Genomic DNA, 21,626 nt, shown 5'->3' on the forward strand with positions numbered 1-21,626 from the left:
TATGGGGGGCCAGGATTTGGCTCTGGTTCCCAGTAGGCCAAACAGAATTCCCTGTTTGTTGTAAGCCATTTGAATGCAGTAATCTTAGTGAGATTGACCCACTGGGGCTCATTCAGAAAGTGGCATTTCATTACATTTAATGCTGGGTTTATGTACTGTATATTAAACAGATATACATTATATATAACAACCATATTTTTGTAGGTGACATATGAATTAAAAATTTGATGATATTATCAAAGTAAACATGAAAATTACAGCACAGTATGTGAAATATAAATGCTTTGGAAAGTTTGCAAATAATTGTTTACAATTTTGCTAATTATATATATGAATGTTTTGTTTTGATTTCAGCACTTTAAAGCTGATGAAATTCAGCAAGCACAGCTAAAAGCAAGATACAAGCTGCTGAAAGCCAGGTTAGCACATGAACAGCATGCAGCTCCTGCCTCAGATTGTAATCAAAGTACAAAACCAGTAGCTTCTACCTCAGATAATAATGAAAATACAAAACCTGCAGCATTTACCAAAGTGAGGGGAAGTGATGACTTGCCACATCAGCAGAATGAACAGAGGACTGATGTGTTCAAGAGGTTGAGCAAAACTGGAGTTGGAAAGTCTGTCAAACTCTCTGAAACCTCCAAGAAAGTTGCTACAAAACGTCCTTTACCCCTGCACCAAGGAATTGGGGAATCAAATCTTCGCATACGTCAGGTCACAAGATTGATTTTCCAAATATCTAATAGTGTAAAAGAATTGGAAAATCTCAAAAACCAAACTTGTTTTCAGAGAGATTTTGTAACCCCATATGATGACGAAGTGAAAAGGAAACGTTGGGAAGAATTTCTTCATTTTGCTGGACGTTCATTATTTTCATTGAGACGAGAGGTGAGTAATCATTTACTTCTTAAAATACTCTGCACTCATTCACACACACACACACACACACACAAAGACAGTATAGTTTTCGATCTGGAAGATCCTGTGTAACGAACTTACTCAGTTTTTATGATGGAGCCACAGAGATATTACAGGAAAGAGATGGTTGGGTTAACTGCATCTATCTGGACCTAAAAAAGGCTTTCGACAGAGTTCCCCATAAGAGGTTGTTCTGGAAACTGGAACATATTGGAGGGGTGACAGGTAAGCTACTAACATGGATGAAAAATTTCCTGACAGAAAAATGAGGGCCGTAATCAGAAGCAAGGTATCGGATTGGAGGAATGTCATGAGTGGAGTACCACAGGGATCAGTTCTTGCACCGGTAATGTTCATTGTCTACATAAACGATCTACCAGTGGGAATACAGAATTACAAAAACATGTTTGCTGATGATGCTAAGATAATAGGGAAGGATAAGAAACCTAGATGATTGTCATGGCCTTCAAGAAGACCTGGACAAAATAAGTGATATAGAAGACCTGGACAAAAATAAATAAATAACTTAGATAACATTATAAATATAACTTGGATCCATTTTTGATAGATCAATTAAAGGGCGATTTGAGTAGGATCATTGATACACATTTGTCTCACTAATTCATCGTAAATATTTACTATCTTATGCTATTATTATCCATGTGTGGGCCTATTGGTGGGTATGAATAGGAGCTGCATCATATGGGCCAATAGGCCTTCTACAGTTCTTATGTGGCTCATATTTGTGTACGCCTAATTCCCACTCATTTGTCATTGTACCTTACCTCACTCCACCACTCTCTCCTGCCTATATATGTCCAATACTTGACCTGTAATTCACTCCTTCTGAAGATGTATTAATACACGAAAGTACTTAAGGAAATTCCTGTTTCAATTCTTCCTCCGTGGTCTGACACTGTCACATTTTTAATCACATGTTTATTTTTCGTGATTTACACACACACACACAGAGCAAATGTAAAGTTATGGAAATGGGACTAGGAGATAGGAGACCAAAGGGACAGTACACAATGAAGGGGAACAGGCTACCTGTGATGACACGCGAAAGAGACCTGGGTGTGGACGTAACACCTAATCTATCTCCTGAGGCACATATAAATAGGATAACGACAGCAGCGTTCTCTACACTGGCAAAAGTTAGAACATCATTCAGAAACCTAAGTAAGGAGGCATTTAGGGCGCTTTACACTGCTTACGTGAGGCCAGTCTTAGAGTACGCCGCCTCATCGTGGAGTCCCCATCTGAAGAAGCATATAATGAAACTGGTAAAGGTTCAGAGGTTTGCAACGAGACTCGTCCCAGAGCTACGAGGGATGGAATATGAGGAGCGCCTGAGGGAACTGTGCCTTATGACACTAGAAAGAAGAAGGGAGAGGGGGGGGGGGACATGATAGGAACGTATAAAATACTCAGAGGGATTGACAGAGTGGACATAGACGAAATGTTCACATGGAATAGTAATAGAACGAGGGGACATGGATGGAAGCTTGAAACTCAGATGAGTCACAAAGATGTTAGGAAGTTTTCTTTTAGCATGAGAGTAGTGGGAAAATGGAATGCACTTCAGGAACAGGTTGTGGAAGCAAATACTATTCATAATTTTAAAACCAGGTATGATAGGGAAATGGGACAGGAGTCATTGCTGTAAACAACCGATGCTCGAAAGGCGGGATCCAAGAGTCAATGCTCGATCCTGCAGACACAACTAGGTGAGTACATATATATATATATATATATATATATATATATATATATATATATATATATATATATATATATATATATATATATATATATATATATATATGTCGTACCTAGTAGCCAGAACGCACTTTTTGGCCTACTATGCAAGGCCCGTTTTGCCTAATAAGCCAAGTTTTTCATGAATTAATATATTTTCTCTAATTTTTTTCTTATGAAATGATAAAGCTACCCATTTCATTATGTATGAAGTTAATTTTTTTATATTGGAGTTAAAATTAACGTAGATATATGACCGAACCTAACCAACCCTACCTAACCTAACCTAACCTATCTTTATAGGTTAGATTAGGTTAGGTAGCCGAAAAAGGTAGGTTAGGTTAGGTTAGGTAGTCGAAAATCAATTAATTCATGAAAACTTGGCTTATTAGGCAAAACGGGCCTTGCATAGTAGGCTGAGAAGTGCGTTCTGGCTACTAGGTACGACATATATATATATATATATATATATATATATATATATATATATATATATATATATATATATATATATATATATATATATATATATATAGTATAATAACAGCAAAAGGAGTGTTGGGAGAAGCCATTTTGATGAGAGGTGGCAGTATCTGCAATGATTTGTCATGCTGTGTAAGGTTGGCCACTATGCTCTTTCGGCACTATTCAACTTAGTTGAAAAGTTATGGTCAACAAAACGTGTATATACTTATATATATAACATGCGTATTGTTATGGAGCCCCTTCTATTTCTCTCCAAATCCGGCTTTAAGAGTCATATCAGCTTACCCTGCTGATTCTCTGAGATGCAGGGAGTCTGTTGATGTATGTGGTGACCAGATCGGCTGCCTGATAAGGGAGAAATTTACATTTATATGTTTGTAGGTAATGGGGGAAGTGGTGCCCTTGATAGAAACAAAATGGCGCCCCCCTACCTGCAGATCCGCCATTTTGTGGACAACGCCAGCTAGCTGCGGATTGGCTGACTTAGGTCACGTGCCGCTGGAGACCAATCAGAGCTCGCCGTGACCCACCGAGTGCCCCTGGCGGCCCCGGTGGAGGTAACTTCAGAGTTGACTTGACAGTGAATGCGAGAGGACGTGCGTCGATCAGCTCTCGAGGATTGGAGGCTCTGGGAGTCCTTCTCAGTGGATTATAGTTAGTCATCGCAGCCCATCAATGTTACTGGAGACCCTGTGCTTCTGGAAAGCAAGAAGAAACCAAGTTTATTGGGCAGAGAAGTGCCAAAACTTGAAAAATCGGTCGGCGACGATGTTGGAGGGCGCCACCTGACGCTTGAGGGGTCTGGATTGTGTGGCGAGCAGGCTTGCTGTGACTAGATCACACCCACTGAGAGTGTTGGAGGGATGACGCCATTCTTAGGACAAGGAGCAATGCCTTGTGGAAGGAACGAGTGTGTGTATACAGTGATTAGCTAAGTGCCCACTGGGTGAACCAGGACTGGGATATCTGAAACTTTGGGAGTGGCTCGGCGATGACGCGACGGCTTCACGACACCTGAGGACTTGTAACGGGTTACTGGATCATCAAGGACCGACTCAGGAATCGTGGGATCCTCACACCATCGAGGGATAGGCATCGTGAGCCAGGAATGTAAAGGTAGATCAATTTTTCTCTCCCGTTACCCTTTGTTGAGTAGGCTAGATAGACCACGATATTTATACATGCATGTTTCAGTATAACATTGATACATTAGCAGTAGGAAAGGCTGCAGGGCAGCTTGTATCCAGGACTGTTGAAGAGGACAGTGTGTGTGAACGACGAGGCGGTGTGGGAGACGGTGGCCGACGTTGGCGAAGCGGCCCGACGAAGTGAGATGGAGATGATAGCGTGCCACTAGCACGTTATGTGTGCTAGTGGCTTTACAAGATTGTAATTCCAACTTAAACTCTATGTTCTCTCTTAACCCCCAATGTACTTTCTTGTATATATATAAGTAAATAAATAATAAGAATGCAATTAGAAGCCCAACTGTGTCGAGAGGAGAGAGAAGCACAGCTGCAACGCGAGGAGAGGTGCAGCTGCAGCGTGAAGAGTGTGAGAGAGAGGCGCAGCTGAACGAAAAGAAAAAGAGGCACAACTAAAACGAGAAGAAAAAAAGGTGCAGCTGTGGCGTGAAGAATGTGAGAGAGAGGCGCTTCTGAAACGAGAAGAAAGAGAGGCGCAGCTGAATAGAGAAGAAAGAGAGGCACAGCTGCAGCGTGAGGAGCGAGAAATGGAGGCGCAGCTGAAACAAGAAGAATGAGAGGCATGGCTGAAACAAGAAGACAGGGAAGCCCAGCTACAAATGCGGCAAGCTGAGATAGAGGCGAACAGGGAGGTCGAGCTGAGGTGCATTGAATGTGGGGTAGTCTCAATGCCTGCTTGTCGGGACGACCTCAAGGCCTCGGGAGCGCGATCTACCCACCTTTGATCCTCTGGAGGCCGAGGCTGTCTTTGACCATTTTGAGAGGATAGCAATATTGAAGGAATGGCCGGAGGAGGATTGGGCTGCGTAAGTGCAGAGAAGATTGACTGGTGAGGCCAAAGAGGCTTATAACATGTTGGACATCGAGGAGTGCGCCATATACGACACAATCAAGAAAGTGGTGCTCCACTCATATAGACTAACCCCGGAGGTCTACAGGAAACGCTTCCGTGATTGCACAAGGGCATCAGGAAGGTCATATGCTGAGACTGCTCGGGACATGGAGCGCATGTTTCTACAATGGCTGAAGGCCAAAGAGGTAGAGACAATGGAGGAGCTGAAACAGTTGATTGTGATGGAAAAATTCATGTCAATGCTCCATCCGGAACTCAAGGTCAGAGTGAAGGAGGCAGGAATAAAAGATCTTAAAGTTGCAGGGGACTGAGCCGACATGCTGGAGGAGGCACTGCATCTCAGAAGGGAGGGACCGCCCAGACACTCACATTACACAAGGTCTGGAGGGAACTTTAAGAGTTCAGGAGGAGCCAGGACAGGTGGGGACTCACCCAACAGTAGTTTGCCCAGTGAAGTATACCAGTTCAAGAGCTCGAGGGATGAGGGGGAGGAAGCCCCAGGCTGTGAACAGTGGACCGAGCTCGGGAGCCGGTGGTGCTGCCCGGGAACCGACGACGGGGAGTCCAAGGAGGACCTCAGGGAACATCTACCGTTGGTGCTACCAGAGTGACTGGTAGAGGGTCACCCAGGAGAGGCGGCTGGTGTTACAACTGTGGGGGGGGGGGGGGGCGCGGACATTTTGTACAAGAGTGCAGTCGCCCCAGGCACAGTGGGAACGTGGCTTTCGCAAGAGTAGGAAGCGAAGGAGACAACGATACCTTAGGTGATATGCCAGTGATGAGGGAGAAAAGGATTCATCCCTTTGTGTGTGAGGGGACGGTGAAGATAAGAGGAGCTGATCATGTGCCAGCAAGGATGCTTAGGGACACAGGATCTGACTTAACCCTTGTTAGTGAATCCCTCTTCCCTGAGGACTACAGAAGTTCCAGTACAGGGGAGGCCCTGATAAGGACATTGGGGGGACAGGTGAGGCCCTGATAAGAACATTGGGGGGACAGGTGAGGATGCCCCTTCATAAAGTGACTCTTGATTCAGACTATGGTTGTCAGACTCTCGTGGTAGGGGTCTGTGCTTCACTGCCCAGGATGGAAGCTCGGGTGATTTTTGGGAACGACTCCTGTGGGGGGATGTGTTCTCCCAAATTTGATTAGGGGCAAAGAATGTGTGGAGCCCTATCGACAGAGCAGCATGAAGGACGCCAGAAGTGATGTGACGGAAATTGTGAGAGTGGCATTTCCGGTATGCGCGTTGATGTCGAGACGGAGCATCAGGGAAGATGATGAGAGCGGATTCGGTCACGCTGAAGAGAACATGCCGGGTGACCTGGAGCTCGATCATTTATTCTGAGAGGAGGCCAGAGGACAAGTGACAGGTGAGGAAGAGTCGAATAGGAGTATCCAAGTTACTCTCACCAGTCCTCTTGGTATTGACAGCGCCCATCTAGGTGAGCGGCAAGAGAAAGAGTTTCCGGAGTTGGTACGGGAGGTGGAAGGAGGTCTCGCCGGACCCGAGTCACTGACTCACTTCTTCATGGAGAGGGGAGTGCTAATGAGGCAGTGGAGACCAGTAAGGGAAGAAGCGGTTGATGGTATGCTAAGAGTGAAGTGTCAGGTGGTGGTGCCGGTGCAGTACAGAAGCGCGGTACTGAAGCTTGCAAACTCAGTGGATCCCGCGGGTCACTTGGGAGTGATCAAGACCTTAAACTGGCTTCGGGAACATTTTTATTGGCCAGACATGGACGCAGATGTAAGAAGAATCTGCAAGACGTGTTTCCCGTGCCAGAGGGTGGAAAGAACGTCCCTGCCGTCCCGAAAGCACCTTTGGTTCCAGTTCCTGCGTTTGAATGCCTAATAATCGACGTAGTGGGACCATTACCTAGGACAAGAAGAGGAAATAATTACTTATTGACCATTATGTGTGCCTCGACGAGATTTCCAGAGGCGATCCCAGTATGGAAGGTGACATCAAGATGCGTCATGGGACACCTTCAGCGATTCTTTGCTTGGGTAGGAGTGCCCAAGGAAATCCAGTCTGACTGTGGAAGTATTTTCCAGTCAAAGTGGTTTAGACAGGCTATTGCGACCTGGGGAATAGCCCAACTACGATCGTCACCTTATTGACCTTAATTACAAGGAGCGATTGAGAGGTTCCACTCCACTCTGAAGACCGTCTTAAGAGTGTACAGGGGTACCTCAGTTTAAAAGTTTAATCCGTTCCTGGAGACGGCTCGTATTCCGAAAACTTGTATTCCGAAGCTAATTTCCCCATAAGAAATAATGGGAAATGAATTAATCCGTTCCTGACTACCCCAAAAACGCCACATCAAACTAAATTTTTATACCTAATTCATCTAAATAAACCTACGAAACTATGTTCAAGCTATTACTTACCTTGCTGTTGAATGCTGTAGGCGTATGGAAGATGGTGAGGAGGGGGAAGGGAGGAGAGGAGTTACTGTTTGGAAGGGGAGTCTCCTTCCATTATCACATCAGGCAGTGTGTGCCACTGGTGAGCACACACTGGCACATTTTGCCTGCATACCACTAGGACTTGTTTGTCTTACTAAGAATCTGTCTAAAGACACTTGTTTTTCCCTACATTTTAACACTTGTCTGTAGTAAGACATCACATTGTCATTTAAAAGGTCAATGCAACGGCCTGCTACAGCTTTATCTGGGTGAGTTTTTTCAACAGAACTTTGCAGTTCTTCCCTTACTTCACACATTTTCTTAATCAAGACGGGACATCCTCTACTGCCTCTACTCACAGTTATTTTCTTAGGTTGAACCTTATCAATGGCTTTCTTGAGACCCATGGCGAGATATATAATAACAACTTTTATGCTCAAATGGCCAAAAAAACGACATAAAACTGTAAATCCTTGTGAAGAATTCAAGAGGGATAGTCACTGGGCAGGAGATAATGGTAAACTGAGGGGCGGAGGGGTGACGATTGCCATACCACCACGCGCTAGGTCGGCCTGAACGCGTATCATCAAACTCGCGTTCCGAGGTAACCCTCGCCTTCTGAGACACATTTTCCGAGGAAATCCGGCTCGTATTCCGAAAAACTCGCATACAGGGACACTCGTGTTCCGAGGTACCACTGTTGTGTGCGGAACAGGGAGCGGAGTGGGATTAGGCTGTCTACCCAACCCTGTTTGCAATCAGAGATGCTGTAGTTGGGTCTCTGGGAGTCTCTCCATTCCAACTAGTGTTTGGGCACGAAGTAAGGAGCCTGTTATTGATGCTGAAGGAGCAGTTGACGGCAGAGAAGACGTTAGTGACAGTGGAGGAGTATGTGCAGAAATTCCGTGAACGATTGAAAATGGCGAAGGAGCCGGTTGCTGAGCACCTGAAGACAGCTCAAGAAAAGATGTCGATCTGATAAGACAAGAAGGCTGTCTCAAGGGAGTTAGAGGCGGGAGCCACAGTGATGATGTTGCTACCTGGGTGAGGTAGAGTGACGGAATTACACTTTGGTGGTCCATACTCAGTTATCAGCTGTGTGGGTCCTGTAAGTTATGAGATCAGCAAGCTGAATTGCCCCCACAAGACACAAGTATGTCATATCAACCTTTTAAAGTCATACTTCGCAGAGGAGCAGGAGAGTGCGAGAGTGAAGGGAACAACACAGTTGCAAGAAGGGAAATTGGTTCTGTGTATGGAGATGAGCCAAGTGTTGCCAGCAGAGGAAGGACAGTGGGCCTGTGCCGATGGTATGCAGCTGTCAAATACAGAAAGTTTGATATATCTAGAAGAGAGGCTGCATCACCTGGATAAAGGGCAAAGGAGATCTATTGACCCTGATAAGGAAGAACAAGTCACTCTTCGCAGATGTGCCCCGTCGGCACAAGAGTGTGGTGCACGAAGTGGACGTGAGCGAAAGAAAGCCGATCAAGCAGAGTGCTTATCGGTTGAGACCTGAGAAGTGGAAGATCATGCGACAGGAGGTGGAGTATCTGCTAGCGAATGATCTCGCTGAGCCCAGCAACGATGAGTGGAGCTCACTCTGTGTGATGGTCAAGAAGAATGACGGATCATATCGCTTTTGCTCCGACTATCGCAAAGTGAATTCCATAACCGTGTCGGATTCCCACCCTATGCCTCGAATAAGTGATTGCGTCGACCAAGTGGGAAACGCATAGTTTGTCACCATGGTTCAGCAGGTCGACCTGCTGAAAGGGTATTATCAAATCCCTTTGTCTCTAAGTGCCAGAAGGATCTCAGCATTTGCTACTCCAGACGGTTTGTACCAGTACAAAGTGCTTCCGTTTGGTACGAAAAACAGTGGAAGTTGTTTTCAAAGGATGATGAACGAAGTACTAAGAGGGATGGAAGGCTGCACCGTGTACATAGACGATATAGTGGTGTACGCCGATAGCTGGAAACAACACATGAATTGACTGAGGGAGTTGTTCCGATGGTTGGGAGAAGCGGACCTGACAGTTACACTATCGTGCCCAGCGTGTGAGCGCCGCAGACTTTGACATCATGGGCCCGGCGGTGCGAGTGAGCGTGTGGTGACACTTTAATGTGTATACTCGATTCAGTTTTCTCACCTTAACCCTTAACATGCTAGGGGTATAATATCCTTTGTTCCCCACAGGCGCATGTAATTTTGAAAAAAAAAAAATTATTTTTTCTTCCTAACCTGTTAATTTGTGTTCACTGATCATGGGAAAAATAATAAAAAAATCGTAAGTGGCATATATTGCCCGCTATATGGCGGGGAAGTCTGGCAAAAAACAGGCGCTGACTCAGCGTGCGTCCCAGGCGGTCTGTTGATCGCCAGCTGTCAGGCCAGAGTTGCCACAAAGAGATAATTACCTAATTATTTCAGTGTCTCTGATTGATTTTTCATAGTTTTTTGCTCTAATATTATTCAATAGTGTGTAGTTTGATATATTTATATAATAAAATGAGTGAATCATCGCTGTACTTAAAAATATGGTGTGCATATTGTTGATTCAATTATGTTCATCAATCAGTGAACAAACACTTTGTCGGTTATTACACTATATACACAGGTTATATATAAGTATCTGCATGTTTTGTTCACCATAAGAACCACTAAGTTGCTATTATGAGTAAAAAAGTAACGAGGAGTGACCACCGTGTACCAGCCAGCCACTCATGCCCTCCCTCAAGTCACCTGACTCACCCACATTCTCCTCCCACAATACTGTTTTTGCTTTTATTCACTATATACAGACGCTATATATAAGTATCTACATTCGTGTTCACCATAACGAACCACTAAGTTGTATGCTGAGTGGCAGTGGCAGTGGCAGGCAGTGGCAGGCAGTGGCAGCCCGCCACTGGCTGCCACTCCCTCCCTCCCTCCCTCACCTCTCCTGACTTGCCACCATTCTCTACCCACCATACTGTTTTTGCTTTTATATACAGACATTATATATAAGTATTTACATGTTTTGTTCACCATAACTGACCATCTAAGCTTGTATGGTGAGTAAAGGCACAAAGACGTATGACCTCACACAGTCAGCTGATGGCTGCCGCCCTCAAGGCCAGACGCACTAATATTTCTCCTCCAACAATACTGTTTGTGGTGTTATTATGCTATATACATACATTATATATAAATATCTACCTGTTTTATTCACCATACTTGTACAAGTAAACTGGTATGGTGCCCAAAGACCATCGTGGTAACCAGTAAACAACACCGTCGTCTGCACGGTGGCGTCGTGCAGATGACGCCACCGCCCTCACCAAAATGGCAGCTCCCAACCTACTCCTCTTGCTGTTTATACCCTCTATACACACGTTATATATAAGTATCTACATTTGTATTCACCATAGCAAACCACTAAGCTGGTATGGTGAGTGCAGTCAATAAAAGGTGGCCACACACAGTCAGAAGACATCGCCATCACCCTCCCTCCCACAGCATTACTCCTCCCTCCATGGCGCATCACCACAATCCTGCTATTATCAGAACCCTGGTCAGTTTTATCAGTCAGGGGTCTTCTGTAATAATATCATAGCAACATAATAGCATGAACAAGTATATTATGACATTTTTAGGCGATGCTGTGGTCACAAGCTGAACAGCAGTGCTGTGAGCTCATGCTGCGTGCATCAGGCTTGGTAGCTCACTCAATACTGAGGCCCCTAACACCTGGGAGTTTGGTCCACGATTTTTTTTAAAAATGGCGTCTGTTTACAAGAGCCCTGATGAAGGTGTGGTGACCCTCGTGTATCCGCGGGCCGTTTAAATCTTGCGTAGTACTCCAACACGTCATATGACGTGATGCGCACTTTTTCGGTAAGTTACTCAACACGTCATATGACATGTTGTGCAGTTTAAGGGTTAATTCTTGTGCTACGTCATTCGTTTTGGTATTGCGTTTGCAATAGAATTGCCTACAGGTGTATATGCATATAATGTCCAAAAGCCCGGCGTGACTCCCCACAGCAAAGCCTAAAGTTGGCAAAACTAAAGTTGGCAAAAGTTACCCGTGAGCGCACAAAATCAGTAAAATGTGTATACTCGTTTCAGTTTTCTCACCTTAATTCTCGTGCTACGTCGTTTGTTTTGGTATCATTGTGTTCGCAATGAAATTCCCTGCAGGTGTATATGCATATAATGTCCAAAAGCCTGGCAAGACTCCCCACAGCAAAGCCTAAACTTACCCGGGAACGAGCATCAATTTACACACCACAACCTAATGTGTATACTCGTTCTGTTTGATAACATCAATTTTCGTGTTACGTCACTCGTTTTGGTATCAAATTGTTCACAATATAGAGGCATGTATTTTAAAACTAGTCTCATAATAGAGCAATAACTGGAATTTTCACAAATATTTTAATTCTGGACGCTCATCATCACAAAATTATTTATATCTTTCCAGTGTTCTGACATAAATTTTAGTGTTACATCTTTCATTTTGGTATCAAATTGTTTGCAATCTAAAGGCGCACATTTTAAAACTTGTCTCATAATAATAGCGCAATAATTAGGATTTTAACAAATGCTTTAAAATTTTTAATTTTGACCAAAAATGTATTTATAATCTTTCAAGTGTTCTGACATCAAGTTTCGTGTTACATCTTTCAAATTGTGCGCACTCTAAAGGCGCTCATTTTGAAACTATCCCAAAGTCAGGATAGTTTCCAGACTTCGACAATACAAATATTTTTGTAATGGACACGAGCACAGAAAAAAAGTGGACGCGAGTGGTGTCCAAAGAGAGAGATAGTGTTAATTTGGCTAAGAGGTAGTTCGGGAAGGCCTGATTAGAATATTTAGGTTTCGTCGTGGGCCAAGGAGAAGTGACTCCAGTAAAACAGAAAGTGATGGCAATCAAAGAATATCTGAATCCCAGGACTAGGAAGGAGTTGTTACGATATCTGGGGATGATTGGATATTATAAAGGATTTTGCAAGAACTTCTCGATGGTGGCACACCCTCTGATTGAATTGGTGTCTAAGAAGGTTAGATGGAAGTGGGGTGAAGCATGCCAGGAATCATTCGAGAAGACTAAAAAGGTTGTTAACTGATGCGTCAGTGCTGATTTCATGTGACTTAGAGTCAGGCTTCATTTTGTATGTCAACACAAGCGATGTAGGGATTGGAGCCATGTTAGCCCAAGAGAAGGACGGAGTTCACCGCCCAGTGGCGTTTTACTCAAGGAAGTTTGAGAAATATCAAAAGGCTTACAGTACAGTAGAGAAGGAAGTCTTAGCCCTGATAATGGCTCTGAAAGACTTCGATGTCTATGTTGGTGGAGGTACGAGACCAGTGTGAGTGTACACCGATCATAACCCCCTGACATTTGTGCACAGGATGAAGAATTTGAACCAGAGGTTAACAAGATGGTCCCTACTGTTACAGGAGTACTGGTTGGAAATCAGACACATCAAAGGGAGAGAGAATGTAGTGGCAGAGGCCTTCTCCCTTATTTATTTACCGATATAATTCTTATTTTAAGGGGAGGGTTATGTTAAAGAGCCCCTTCTATTTCTCTCCAAATCCAACTTTAAGAGTCATATCAGTTTAACCTGCTGATTCTCCGAGATGCAGGGAGTCTGTTGATGTATGTGGCGACCAGATCGGCCACCTGATAAGGGAGTAATGTACATGTATAAGTTTTTAGGTAAAGGGGGAAGTGGCACCCTTGATACAAACAAAATAGTGCCTCCTACCTGCAGATCCCACATTTTGTGAATGACACCAGCCAGCTGCGGATTGGCTGAATTAGGTCATGTGCCACGGGTGAACAATCAGAGCCCGCCGTGACGTCACCGAGTGCCCCAGGCGTCGCCGTCGTAGGTAACGTCAGAGTTGGCTTTGACAGTGAACGCGAGAGGACGTGTGTCGATCAGCTCTCGAGGATTAGAGGCTCTGAGAGTCCTTCTCAGTGGATTATAGTTAGTCATTGCAGTTCACCAATGTTACTTGAGACCCTGTGCTTCTGGGAAGCAAGAAGAAACTAAGTTTATTGGGCAGAGAAGTGCCAAAACTTGAGGAATCGGTCAGCGACGACGTCGGAGGGCGCCGCCTGACGCTTGAGGGTCTGTATGGTGTGGCAAGTAGGCTTGCTGTGACCAGGTCACACCCACTGAGAGCATTGGAGGGATGACACCGTTCTTAGGACAAGGAGCAACGCCTTGTGGAAGGAACGAGTGTGTTTTTATTCAGTGATTAGCTCAGTGCCCACTGGGTGAACCAGGATTGAGATATCTGAAACTTTGGGAGTGGCTCGGCGATGACGCGACAGCTTCACGACACCTGAGGACTTATATTGGGTTACTGGACAAGGACCAACTCAGGAACTGTGGGATCCTGGAATCGTGAGCCAGGAATGTAAAGGTAGATCAATTTTCCCTCCCATTATCCCTTGTTGATTAGGCTAGATTGGCCACGATATTTATACATGCATGTTTCAGTATAACATTGATACGTTAGTAGTAGGAAAGGCTGCAGGGCAGCTTGTGTCCAGGACTGTTGAAGAGGACAGTATGTGTGAACGACGAGGCAGTTGGGGAGACAGTGGCCGACGTTGACAAAGCGGCCCCCCTGTGAGAGGATGTGAGACCCCCTTTTCAATGTGTCCAGCTGACAAAATTTTTGGAGGTTATGAGAGAAGAGTTGCCGACGATCTCCAGATTGTTTATTCTTTATTTCCATCACTATTATTATTACTTGTATATATCATCATGTAGCTTATGTCAGTAAATATCACATATTTTATCATTTGTGTTTAAGTGCGCCTCCATACTAATCTTTATGAGCATACACGAGGGATATCATAGTCCCATCTAGTGAACAATACAATTTCTATAGAAGTTTCCTGGTGGCTGGAGAGTGGTAAAGCAACACAGACTTTTATGAAAGTGTACACTAGGCTGACGGTCCAATGTCAACGCTGTAGGAGCGGCCATGCTTTGACAACAGACAATATAATGTACACCCACTGAACTGCACTGCTGGGGTGCAGAGATATCAATCCAACTGGCGACCTTGTTGTAGAAGATAGAGAAGGCAGGCGGGAAAGGAATTCCTGCAACTTTTGTCTGGTAGGCAAGACTCAGGGAAAGTGTTGTTAAACAGTAAGCCTGAGTCTTCCTTCACTCCTCCGTGAGTCTAGGCCGGAATTGCTAATAGCAGTTTCCCCGTGGTTGACTGAAGGGCTCCCAGGGTGAATCAGTGGTACCCCTGGTGGTGGGAGCGAAGACCTGCGGTGGTGGGTATTACTGGTCCTCTCCTGTGGGACCAAGTGACTCTGGTGAGTCACGTGAATCGGAGAGACTGAGTACTCTATCTCCTGAGTCCATATCAACCCTGTATGCTAGTGGAGCCTCAGCCCACCCCCCATGACAATATATAGTGTAATAACTACAAAAGGAGTGTTGGGAGAAGCCATTATGGTGAGGGAGGAGGCGTCATCTGCATAACGTCATGCCTTGTAAGGGTGGTCACTATGCTCTTTGGGCACTATACCAGCTTAGTTGAACAGTTATGGTAAACAAAACATGTAGATACTTATATATAATATGTATATATAGTGTAATAACAGCAAAACTATTTGTTTATTGTTTTATGAACATAATTGAATCACTAATATGATCACAATACTTTTGAGTATAGCGATGATTCACACATTTTATTATATACAGTGGTACCTCGGAATACGAGTGTCCCTGTATACGAGTTTTTCGGAACACGAGCAGGATTTGCTCGGAAAATTTGCCTCGGAAGGTGAGGATTGCCTCAGGGTATTGATGACCTGGACAAAATAAGTATATGGAGCACCACTTGGCAAATGGAATTTAATGTTTATTTAACACTTTCGCACTTTAGATTAGAGATAACTCGTCACCGTTTTTTCTTACGATTCCGCATAACAGAATACTTTTGTAGTCCATCGAAAAAATATTTCTATAAATTCCATTTTCTAACCGAAATGGATGGGGATACTCTCAGATTTTTCTCCATGAAATAGTTTTCATGGAGTTTCATTCATGGAGTTTTCATGGAAATAGAAATCATGTTATAGTTTGGAAGGACAAGCGTCCCGTCTCTGTCATCACCAATATCCACAATGCCGACACTACTCAAGCACAGCGCAGGAAACGCGTTCGTAAACGTGACAGGAGAACTGGAGTAGAAATTGTGAAAATGAACAAACCAAAGGCCATAGTGGATTACAATAAGTTCATGAAAGGTGTTGATCATTTTGATCAAATGGTCAAATATTATGAGTTTGCAAGAAAAACCCACAAATGGACCAAGAACATCACTTTCTATTTTCTGCAAATGGCCATGCACAATGCATACGCATTGTATAACCACTACTCAACAGATACAAAAAAACTAACACTATTAGAGTTTCACGCAGTAGGAATAAAAGCCTTATTGGCGTGGAACAGCGAGGAATGGCCAACAACAACAAGCATACCACATGTTCCCGACATAGATGCCAGCGCAGCTCCTCCTGCTGACGCGGCAGTTTCAACACCCGGCCCATCTGGTGCGAGGCGTCCTCTGTTCACCTCAACACCTCAAGCCCACTCATCAACCACAAATTCTGAAATGGACATTGAGGACATAGAACCACTTGATGTTTCTGATTTCATAGAAGATTCTACTACAAGTTTGGTGGTTCCTGTAGAAGACAATATTCCTCCAGTGCATCCAAGAAATAGAAGAATTATAGATTCAGAACAACGTCTCAACTACAAGTTGACGCATGAACTCGTGCACTTGGCTAAAAAAAGAAGATGCCGTGTTTGTTTCAAGTCTGGCAAAAGGAGGGACGTGATATATGGATGTAAAACTTGTGATGTGGCACTGTGCGCTGCGCCTTGCTACACAAGGTACCACCGAAGAAAGATATTTTGGGTGGAGAAAAAATAACCACCGGCAACAGCTTCACTCCACCTAAGAAACATCAGATGAGCAACTTCAGGATCAGAAGCCTGAAGATGGTGGAGTGAAAAAAAAATGCTCGACTGTTGATCTTCAATCAACATAGACAGGGTAAGTACACCTATTTGGAATTTTTTATCATCTATAAGAAGTTATATTATATACGTTTTGTAGAGAATTTATTTGCAAATTTTTTGGTACCAGAATGAATATTATATCACATAAACTTCTATGAGTAAAAAAAAAAAAACACAAATTATGTTTGGGGGTGTGGCGGGTGTGGCTCTGGGTGTGGCGGGCGTGTGGCAGTGGGTTCCCTTTAGCCGTTGATATATCCAACACGTGAGAAATATTTGTATGTGTTATGTATATGTCTGTGTAGGGAATTTTACTGCGATCACTGTCATACAAATTATAAAATGTTTCAACAAGTATAAACATGACAAACATCAAATGAACGAAAACAATGCGTTCGTTTCTGCCGCGAACGCATACTGAGCGACGTGGTTCTATATTTGGCGCTTCTTTTACACATGCTTTGTACAATTGTTATACATTTCATCTTATAGAAAATTTTATTGCGAACACATTGGTATAAAAAAGAAATACGTACATAGAAAAGTAGGGTCAGGAAACGTATAAATGTATAAACTTTCCAAGCATGATTTCCCCCCTGTGTTTTCGCCAGTGTGCTCGCGGCTAACTACTCTCCACTTCACACACTCTTGCGGGTGGGCAATTACCTATATTAAACATTCATATGCATATGTCCGTGTAGAGAATTCTATTGCGATTCCAATGATACCAAAATTAGCGATGTAGGACAACTGTAGGCTTCGCAACCATTAACCACTGCACTGCGCAAAGCGCCTTTAGGCGCTCAGAGAGTTGTGCTTTTTGTTTTTTAATTTGGCTATATTTTAATGTTTTTTAATGTTTTCATTACTATTTGTGTTTTGAAATGGAAATAGTTGACATTGGAAACATTTTGACATTAAATTTACCTGAACATTTGTAAAAATAACAAAAATATGTCCTTGTCAATTGCACCAAGACGTTTTTGCCGAAAATAGGTGAGCAGTGCAAGGGTTAAGAGAGTGGAAACATTTTGTTGCTGTTTGGCGCTCTTGGCGAGTGATCTGCATAGTTTTTTATTTGGTGTTGATACTCCTTATGCTTGGGCGGCATTTTATAGGTATGCTCTTATAGACAATTTCATTGCGAACACAGTGATACCAAATTTAAATTCGTGCGCCTTCAATTATTGTCAGGACAGTCAAAAGAGTGTACACTTTTTCGGTCTTACCGCGTAGGCGCGCGAAGTGCCGAAAGCATCTGGGGTATTGTTTTTTGTTGAGCGCCGAGAGCGCGAAAGTGTTAATAACTGCCATGTTACAGAATGTGGAATGGGAGAACATAAACCTCACACAACCTATATATTATGTGAGAAATCTTTAAAGAATTCTGATAAAGAAAGAGATCTAGGGGTGGTTCTAGATAGAAAACTATCACCTGAGGACCATATAAAGAATATTGTGCAAGGAGCCTATGCTATGCTTTCTAACTTCAGAATTGCTTTTAAATACATGGATGGCGATATACTAAAGAAATTGTTCACGACTTTTATTAGGCCAAAGCTAGAATATGCAGCGGTTGTGTGGTGCCCATATCTTAAGAAGCACATCAACAAACTGGAAAAGGTGTAAAGACATGCTACTAAGTGGCTCCCAGAACTGAAGGGCAAGAGCTACGAGGAGAGGTTAGAGGCATTAAATATGCCAAAATTAGAAGACAGAAGAAAAAGAGATAATATGATCACTACAGACAAAACAGTAACAGGAATTGATAAAATATAGAGGGAAGATTTCCTGAGACCTGGAACTTTAACCCTTTAACTGCGCGGCCTATAAATATGACACCCCCAGTGCGCAGGAAATAAATTCTCTTGAAAAAATTCTTTTGTTTTTTAAAGTGTCAAAATCCCTTCCCCCAGTATGGGTATGTCAAAAAGAATTCAAACTTGTACAGTGGAACCTCTATTAACGAGTGGCTCTATTAACGAGTTTTTCCAGTAACGAGCAAGCCACTCGCAGCAAATTTGTCTCTATTGACGAGCTCGCCTCTATTAACGAGTGAAACCACATGGCGCTTCCTAGCGTCTCGCGGGTTCTCGCAAATTCTCGGATGCCTCCGACGCCAGTGTTGTTGTTGTATCTCACACGACAAGCATCCCTCTGGATTTATTTGAGCTTTTCTTTGGGTTTTTAGTGGTTTTGCGACTACAATTTGTAACACACGATGTCTCTAAAGAAGCTGCTTGCTAAAGATAGTGTTGTCAAGAGGAAGACACACTTACTGTGGATTTAAAGAAGGAAATTATAGCAAAGCATGAGTGTGGTGTCTGTGTGATTGATCTCACAAGGAAGTATGGCAGGTCCTCATCAACAATTTACACCATTAGTAAGGGAATGAGGAGGTAAGGGAGGATGCTGCCTCTTCCACTGAGATCAGGGAAGTGTTTGGAATGTTTGAAAAGGTGAACGCATTCTTGGAAAAGCTGCCCTGATAAAGCAGTGACAACCCGGTGTGTGAAAATTTTTAATTTATCATTTTGTGATAACACTTTATGAAAGTGTTATCACTTTCGCAGGTATATGTCGCTTGAACGTAACACACTTTTTTTCTCTTGAATGCACCCAAACACCGCGCTCAAGCGTCATTTGAGCAAATATTTCTATAAAATCCAATTCTTATCCGATCGACTAGGGGATTGTATACATGTTTGCCATGAAATTTCCGTTTTCTTTAATAACCACATTGCCTATTTGAGAAAACGGCATTGTATTGTATCTTCGTGGTAAGACTATTATATTGTTGACACAACGAGTGTAATCAACGTAGTTTTTTATTTGGTGCTGGTCTAACGCATCCTTGTGTGACATTTGAAATGAAATTTGGGTGAAATTCCCAAGAAGAGAGAGTCCGCCTGACTCAGAGGTGGATTCTCCTTCCACACCATAACCCCTCTCATCCTTCCCACCTCCCCATCGTCTCCCTCAAGCCAGCAACTACTCTTCATAAGGTAAAGTAAATATTAAAACACTACAACAAAACATTTATATTTACATGTGCAATATTATATTTACATAAAAAAAAGTCATACAAGTATGGACGTTTTTGGGAGTGGAACGGATTAAATTTATTTCCTTTATTTTAAATGGGGAAATTTGTTTCCAAAGACGAGTTTTCCAGGTAACGAGCTCGGTGCCAGAACGGATTAAACTCGTTAATAGAGGTTCCACTGTACTTACTTCGGCTGCTATGGGGTCCGTAAGTTGGCGCGTGACGTCATCATTCCCCGTTTGCCTGTGCCGTAAGCTCCCGGGGGCGGTGGGGTGCCCGGGGCGGGGCACGCGAGTTGCCGCGAATATATTTTTGTTCATTTTTTGCGCACAGTTCCAAATACATTTTATTTGTTTTTATGTGCTAATCCTATGTATAATGAACATGTACACTATATTATGGCAGTAAAACATCCGTACTGTCCGAGGACACTGTTACGTGCATGACACTTGTGTACACATATGTTGCACATATTTACCATGTATCATGCTAATTTATGTATATATACAATCTATTTACAGACTATACACTGTCACACACTATATACATTGACCATCAACACACTCAGAACACCGCGAGTGTGAGCAGCCACACTCAGCCAGCCCTCCCTTACTCCTCCAACATTGTATTCACCAACATTACTCCTCCAAATCATACAGTTATTCACACCAATGTTTCATGTTCATTTATGTATATTTACAACATATGTACACACAATATACATTCACCATCAACACAGTCAGAACACCGCGAGTGTGAGCAGCCACACTCAGCCAGCCCTCCCTCACTCCTCCAACATTGTATTCACCAACATTACTCCTCCAAATCATACAGTTATTCACACCAATGTTTCATGTTCATTTATGTATATTTACAACATATGTACACACTATATACATTCACCATCAACACATTCAGAACACTGCGAGTGTGAGCAGCCACACTCAGCCAGCCCTCCCTCACTCCAACATCTTACTCGCCAACATTGCTCCTCCCACTATACTGTTATTGTATTTATTACACTATTTACACATGTTATATATACCTATCTACATGTTTTATTTACCAGAACTATGCAAGTAAGCCAGTATTGTGTCCAAACAGTATAGTGGCCACCATACACTGCATGACAAATCACACAGCAGACAGCAGACGATGCTACGATTACGACGTCACCTCCCTCACCAAAATTGCTCCTCACAACATACTCCTGGTGCTGTTATTACACTATTCCACACACACTGTATATACCCATGTACATGTGTGTTCCCCATAGCGAACCACGAAGCTAGTATGGTGAGCAAAACAAAGAGTTACTGCCACACAGTGAGGCTACCTCAATTCTCTCCCTTCCTCTCTCCCTCACCAAAATTCCTCCTTCCTATGCACAACTCTAATTATTACTACAATCCTGGTCACTAATACCTGTAAATGAATAATTGACCACAAGTTTATTTTGAAAAGGAACCTTAAAAGTCGTTTGAAGATTCCTAGATGGACGAAATAATGCTGTGGTGCTGTGGCTAGCGCTGTGAACATCGTGAACAGCATTGAATCACTGACATTTGAGCATTGTACCCAGTCATTATCACACTCGGGCTCTTCTATAATACTATCATGGCTAAATAAAACAGATTATATATATATTTTGACAATATTAGGCGATGCTGTGGTCAAACGCTGAACAGCAGTGCTGTGCGCTCATGCTGCGAGCGCCAGCCTTGGTTGCTCACTCACTACTGAGGCTCTGACACCCGGCAATGTGGACCATGATTTTTTTTAAAGATGGCGTCTGTTTACAAGAGCCTTGAAGAAGCTGATGTGAACTCCATGTAGCCACGGGAGTTTTGAATGGAACGTGAAAAATAAAAACACCTGG

The 21,626-nt window shown here is 43.3% G+C and overlaps 1 protein-coding gene across 1 annotated transcript in view; it reads left to right on the forward strand.

Moving 5' to 3' along the window:
* The window catches only part of LOC123757283 (uncharacterized), a 255,142-nt gene that overhangs the window by 53,038 nt on the left and 180,478 nt on the right, over positions 1–21,626 (forward strand). Inside the window, 1 exon segment of the mRNA XM_069323847.1 lies at positions 355–888. Coding sequence (XP_069179948.1) covers positions 355–888 — 534 coding nt within the window.

The sequence above is a fragment of the Procambarus clarkii genome, chromosome 13, assembly GCF_040958095.1.
Source record: "Procambarus clarkii isolate CNS0578487 chromosome 13, FALCON_Pclarkii_2.0, whole genome shotgun sequence".
In the NCBI taxonomy this organism is placed as follows: Eukaryota; Metazoa; Arthropoda; class Malacostraca; order Decapoda; family Cambaridae; genus Procambarus; species Procambarus clarkii.